This window comes from Eucyclogobius newberryi, unplaced genomic scaffold, assembly GCF_026437365.1.
Source record: "Eucyclogobius newberryi isolate DKJ021-1_F unplaced genomic scaffold, fEucNew1.0.hap1 SCAF_3, whole genome shotgun sequence".
NCBI lineage: Eukaryota > Metazoa > Chordata > Actinopteri > Gobiiformes > Gobiidae > Eucyclogobius > Eucyclogobius newberryi.
Genome location: NW_027315945.1, coordinates 2,052,016 through 2,058,968, shown reverse-complemented (window position 1 = coordinate 2,058,968; position 6,953 = coordinate 2,052,016). Strand labels below are relative to the sequence as shown.

The window sequence follows — 6,953 nt, the reverse complement described above, 5'->3', positions numbered from 1 at the left end:
ATGCCACTGATGCCACTGCCACTGATGCCACCGATGCCACTGATGCCACTGCCACTGATGCCACTGATGCCACTGATGCCACCGCCACTGATGCCACTGATGCCACTGATGCCACTGCCACTGATGCCACTGCCACTGATGCCACTGCCACTGACGCCACTGCCACTGACGCCACTGCCACTGATGCCACTGCCGCCCCCACTGATGCCACTGCCATCCCCACTAATGCCACTGCCGCCCCCACTCCCGCCCCCACTAATGCCACTGCCGCCCCCACTGATGCCACTGCCGGCCCCACTGATGCCACTGCCGCCCCCACTGATGCCACTGCCGCCCCCACTGATGCCACTGCCGCCCCCACTGATGCCACTGCCGCCCCCACTGATGCCACTGCCGCCCCCACTGCCGCCCCCACTAATGCCACTGCCGCCCCCACTGATGCCACTGCCGCCCCCACTGATGCCACTGCCGCCCCCGATGCCACTGCCGCCCCCACTAATGCCACTGCCGCCCCCACTAATGCCACTGCCGCCCCCACTCCCGCCCCCACTGATGCCACTGCCGCCCCCACTGATGCCACTGCCGCCCCCACTGATGCCACTGCCGCCCCCACTCCCGCCCCCACTGATGCCACTGCCGCCCCCACTCCCGCCCCCACTGATGCCACTGCCGCCCCCACTGATGCCACTGCCGCCCCCACTGATGCCACTGCCGCCCCCACTGATGCCACTGCCGCCCCCACTAATGCCACTGCCGCCCCCACTCCCGCCCCCACTAATGCCACTGCCGCCCCCACTGATGCCACTGCCGCCCCCACTGATGCCACTGCCGCCCCCACTGATGCCACTGCCGCCCCCACTCCCGCCCCCACTCCCGCCCCCACTGATGCCACTGCCGCCCCCACTGATGCCACTGCCGCCCCCACTGATGCCACTGCCGCCCCCACTGATGCCACTGCCGCCCCCACTAATGCCACTGCCGCCCCCACTCCCGCCCCCACTAATGCCACTGCCGCCCCCACTGATGCCACTGCCGCCCCCACTGATGCCACTGCCGCCCCCGATGCCACTGCCACTGATGCCACTCCCGCCCCCACTACTGCCACTGCCGCCCCCACTGATGCCACTGCCGCCCCCACTGATGCCACTGCCGCCCCCACTGATGCCACTGCCACCCCCACTGATGCCACTGCCGCCCCCACTGATGCCACTGCCGCCCCCGATGCCACTGCCACTGATGCCACTCCCGCCCCCACTAATGCCACTGCCGCCCCCACTGATGCCACTGCCGCCCCCACTGATGCCACTGCCGCCCCCACTGATGCCACTGCCGCCCCCACTGCCGCCCCCACTGCCGCCCCCACTAATGCCACTGCCGCCCCCACTGATGCCACTGCCGCCCCCACTAATGCCACTTCCGCCCCCACTGATGCCACTGCCGCCCCCACTAAAGTCACTGCCGCCCCCACTGATGCCACTGCCGCCCCCGATGCCACTGCCGCCCCCACTAAAGTCACTGCCGCCCCCACTGATGCCACTGCCGCCCCCGATGCCACTGCCGCCCCCACTAAAGTCACTGCCGCCCCCACTGATGCCACTGCCGCCCCCACTGATGCCACTGCCGCCCCCACTGATGCCACTGCCGCCCCCACTGATGCCACTGCCGCCCCCACTAATGCCACTGCCGCCCCCACTCCCGCCCCCACTAATGCCACTGCCGCCCCCACTGATGCCACTGCCGCCCCCACTAATGCCACTGCCGCCCCCACTGATGCCACTGCCGCCCCCACTGATGCCACTGCCGCCCCCACTAATGCCACTGCCGCCCCCACTGATGCCACTGCCGCCCCCACTGATGCCACTGCCGCCCCCACTAATGCCACTGCCGCCCCCACTCCCGCCCCCACTAATGCCACTGCCGCCCCCACTGATGCCACTGCCGCCCCCACTAATGCCACTGCCGCCCCCACTGATGCCACTGCCGCCCCCACTGATGCCACTGCCGCCCCCACTAATGCCACTGCCGCCCCCACTAAAGTCACTGCCGCCCCCACTGATGCCACTTCTGCCCCCACTGATGCCACTGCCGCCCCCACTAAAGTCACTGCCGCCCCCACTGATGCCACTGCCGCCCCCGATGCCACTGCCGCCCCCACTAAAGTCACTGCCGCCCCCACTGATGCCACTGCCGCCCCCACTGATGCCACTGCCGCCCCCACTGATGCCACTGCCGCCCCCACTGATGCCACTGCCGCCCCCACTAATGCCACTGCCGCCCCCACTCCCGCCCCCACTAATGCCACTGCCGCCCCCACTGATGCCACTGCCGCCCCCACTAATGCCACTGCCGCCCCCACTGATGCCACTGCCGCCCCCACTGATGCCACTGCCGCCCCCACTGATGCCACTGCCGCCCCCACTGATGCCACTGCCGCCCCCACTAATGCCACTGCCGCCCCCACTCCCGCCCCCACTAATGCCACTGCCGCCCCCACTGATGCCACTGCCGCCCCCACTAATGCCACTGCCGCCCCCACTGATGCCACTGCCGCCCCCACTGATGCCACTGCCGCCCCCACTAATGCCACTGCCGCCCCCACTGATGCCACTGCCGCCCCCACTGATGCCACTGCCGCCCCCACTAATGCCACTGCCGCCCCCACTCCCGCCCCCACTAATGCCACTGCCGCCCCCACTGATGCCACTGCCGCCCCCACTAATGCCACTGCCGCCCCCACTGATGCCACTGCCGCCCCCACTGATGCCACTGCCGCCCCCACTAATGCCACTGCCGCCCCCACTAAAGTCACTGCCGCCCCCACTGATGCCACTTCTGCCCCCACTGATGCCACTGCCGCCCCCACTAAAGTCACTGCCGCCCCCACTGATGCCACTGCCGCCCCCGATGCCACTGCCGCCCCCACTAAAGTCACTGCCGCCCCCACTGATGCCACTGCCGCCCCCACTGATGCCACTGCCGCCCCCACTGATGCCACTGCCGCCCCCACTGATGCCACTGCCGCCCCCACTAATGCCACTGCCGCCCCCACTCCCGCCCCCACTAATGCCACTGCCGCCCCCACTGATGCCACTGCCGCCCCCACTAATGCCACTGCCGCCCCCACTGATGCCACTGCCGCCCCCACTGATGCCACTGCCGCCCCCACTAATGCCACTGCCGCCCCCACTGATGCCACTGCCGCCCCCACTAATGCCACTGCTACTGCCAACGCTGGCGCTCCTGCTGGGCCCCCCACATAGCCTGGCAGGGGCCTCTTCACCGCTCTGCTCCTTAAGACTCTAATACTGAGTCATCCAGACACATCGAGTGACATGAACTTTTGTAGAAACTCAAATGATGTGAATGAAAAGTGTGACAGCAGTTTTGGTTTGAAATGTTTCATCATAGTTCGTGTCATATATGGTCATATAGGTCATATATATGTGGCATGAGCGGTTGTACCTTAAAATAAACTTTACATTAAACTAAAAAATAACAGACAGGTTTGTTCTTGATTACACTGAGGCAGGTTCCAGTTCCATGATCTCTAATTTATTTAAGAGTACTGTAATGGCAGAAAATGGGTCATGTCATGTCATTCTAATGTTGTTTTAGGCCATGACATGTCACGGAATTAATATCTTTGTTGTTCTCCTGTGCAGATGGGATAAGAATATGAGGTCCTGATTATACTGAATATCTTCTGTCCGGCGCCTCTTAATCATCAATTAATGCGTCAGGACCGGATTCAGTGTGGAAATGGTCTTTGATTAAACCTCTGAAGAGATGGAACCGTCACAGACGTGATAGTCTGGTCTATCTCTTTTTGAGCTGATTTGGGTTGTGATTATGTCATGTTTGTTACCACCTATAAAAGGTGTACTTTGTAACTTGTAAAGTTAGGTAGGGACAGAACGAACTTGTCTTAGGGAGAGTGAACAAACGCACCTTCATAAACGTTACACCGTTTACACTTACACTCCAAAAATAAAACTTGGAAACCGCTCCATGTTTAGCTTGTTGACCGTTTTAGTGAACGTCTGCGATCATGTCCGCTGTAGTGCAAAACTCCATCACCATGTTCTTGTCAGGCGAGCGGGGGGAGGCTCAGGGGGCTCAAGACCCGGATATTTTTCCAAAAGCTTTGGATGTTTTTCAGTCTTAAAAAGGGGGAATGTGGTATTTTAAAGAATATACCAAAATCCTTATATCAATAAATACGTTCACTACAGATGTGTTTTGATTTAGTTGTAAAATGCAGCACATTATGAACAGATGCCTGTAGCCTTAGCAGGTCAAATGAAAGGTTGGGACACAGATGACCTGGGTACGATCCCTGCACAGACTTATGCTTTTATTATGTGGTTTTTTCATGTTTCAACTTTTTAAAGTCATAAATTGCACAGTCTGTGGTGTTTATCACAGAGCTTTCTATTCAACAGCAGAAGTTTCATGTTGAAATGTGTCATTAGGGCTGAGCCGAGGCTGACCCATGGGCTGACCCTCGGGCTGACCCTCTCTTCTACACTGTTCCCATCTCTGAGCACTGATTGGCTTCTCTGGCTGTCCATCTGAAATGCTTCTCCATCTCTGGTTGGACGCAGGCTCTCTTTACCCTTGTCTCATTGGTTATTTTGGTTGAACTGGTGTATGATTGGCTGCATGTAGAAAGTGGGCGGGAGCGTAGCAAGTGTGCGGTGTTTACAGCTGACAGCACATTTCACCAACGTTTTGCAAAAAGTTTAGGGCACGAGAGGGAACCGGTCGCCAGATGGAGTCAGATTGTGACGAGAGCGAAAAAGAAGGATCAGAAACAAAAAAGAAAAGCAAAGATGATGGAAAAATTGAGAGAAAAGGGAGCACATGGAAAGTCACGAATAAAGACGATCATTTTCGTTGGAGGTCGATCGGCGAGATGAAGTGGTCGAGGAGAGAGCGTGACGGTCGGATTTCTAAAGCACGTGGAGGAAAGAGATTGAGTCGTTAGCGAAAAAGTAAAAGTGGGGTTACTTGAAGATAAGAGGAAGAGAAATGAGGAGGTTTCCTTGAGAGAAACTTGTTAAAATGTGAATAGTGATAAAAAATATGTGGTTGGAATGATTTGTGTGACGAGAAAGACGGAGTTTTCAATGATCAACATGAAGTGGGAAGATTTGTGAGTCGGGTGGTGGAGAAGTGAAGTCAAGAGTTATGGAGCATGTCTTCAACATGAGCCTGAAGCTGAGGGTGGTACCACAGGTCTGAAGACCTCCTGTGTGGGGCCTGTGCCCAAGACACCGCGCGCCAAAGACCTCAACAGCTTCAGGCCAGTGGCTCTCACGTCCCACCTGATGAAGACACTGGAGCTGGTCCTGGACCACCTCCGCTCCACCGTGAGCTCAGCCATGGACCCGCTGCAGTTTGCATATCGGCCTGACATCGGAGTGGAGGACGCCGTCATCTCCCTGCTGCACCGCTCTCTCTCTCTCACCTGGAGAAGCCTGGCAGCTCTGTGAGGATCCTGTTCTTCGATCTTTCCAGCGCCTTCAACACCATCAGCTCCTGAGGGACAAGCTGGAGACGGCTGATGTGGAGTACGACCTGCAGAGTGGATCCTGGACTACCTCACGGACCGACCCCAGTTTGTGAGAGCCCGAGACTGTGTGTCTGACACTCGGACCTGCAGTGTGGGGGCGCCCCAGGGCACTGTCCTCGCGCCCTTTCTCTTCACCCTTTACACTGCAGACCTCAGACATGGACAGTTGTGTCCTGCAGAAGTTCTCTGATGACTCTGCCATCATCGGACTCATCACGGACGACGATGATGTGGAGGACAGAGGACTGGAGCAGGACTTTGTGGAACCACCTCCTCATCAACGCGGGGAAGACCAAGGAGATGGTGGTGGACTTCCACAGAGGCCACGCCCCCCTCACCAGTGAACATCCAGGGACAGGACATTGAGAGAGTGACTCATACAAGGACCTGGTGTTCATCTGAACCACAAACTGGACTGGACTCATAACACAGACTGTACAGGAAGAGCCAGAGTCGGCTCTACCTCCTGAGGAGACTCAGGTCTTTTGGAGTGACAGGGCCACTCCTGACAGGGCCGCTCCTGAAGACCTTCTACGACTCTGTGGTGCATCAGCTCCTGTAGGTGTGGCCTGCTGGAGCAGCAGCATCACAGAGAGGGAGAGGAAGAGGCTGGACAAAGTCATCAAGAAGTCCAGCTCCGTCCTGGGCTGTGCTCTGGACTCGGTGCAGGAGGTGGGGGACAGAAGGGTCCTGGCTAGTTTCACATCTATGCTGGACCATGAGTGTCGCCCCCTGCAGGACACTCTGTCCCCTGCAGGACACTCTGTCCCCTGCAGGACACGCTGTCCCCTGCAGGACACTCTGTCCGCTCTGGAGAGCAGCTTCAGTGACTGATCCACCCTCGATGTGTGAAGGAAAGGTTCCGTAGGTCTTTCCTTCCTGCTGCTGTCAGACTTTATAACAAAAACTGTTAGTACTGAACACTCGTAATACTGACCTAACCATGTGCAATTCTGTCATATGTGCAATTACTGTGAAATTCATGTGCAATCTATGTGCTGTCGTGACACATATTCATGTGCAATTACTGTCGTGATCACATGCAATAGTATTTATTTATTTATTTGTCTATGGGAGTTTTTATTTATTTATAGGAGATCTTCTAGTGAAAGTGTTTTTCAGACTTCCTATAAGTGATCTGTTCTTCTGGATCTACCTCTGTATCTACCTGCGTTGCACCAATGACATTTCCCCATGTGGGACAATAAAGGAATATCTTATCTTAAGATCACAAGGAGTGGAATGTGATTATTGACTGTGCACAACTAAAGATCAGAGAGATATGGCCCTGAAGATGGAGAACTATGGAACTGCTGATGTGAAGTGTTTTGATCTGGATGGAAAAACGAGAGTGAAGGTGTCATAAGTGGTGTCGGTA

At 57.5% G+C, this 6,953-nt stretch overlaps 1 protein-coding gene across 1 annotated transcript; it reads left to right on the top strand.

Moving 5' to 3' along the window:
- Positions 1-263: 263 nt before the first annotated feature.
- Positions 264-4,478, top strand: LOC140373508 (uncharacterized; the record flags this gene model as incomplete). The annotated part of the gene is made up of 3 exons (XM_072460035.1): positions 264-1,451; positions 2,259-2,519; positions 4,473-4,478. Coding segments are annotated over 3 exons (1,455 nt in total), but the record flags the coding sequence as incomplete, so codon positions are not given.
- Between the last annotated feature and the right edge of the window lie 2,475 nt (positions 4,479-6,953).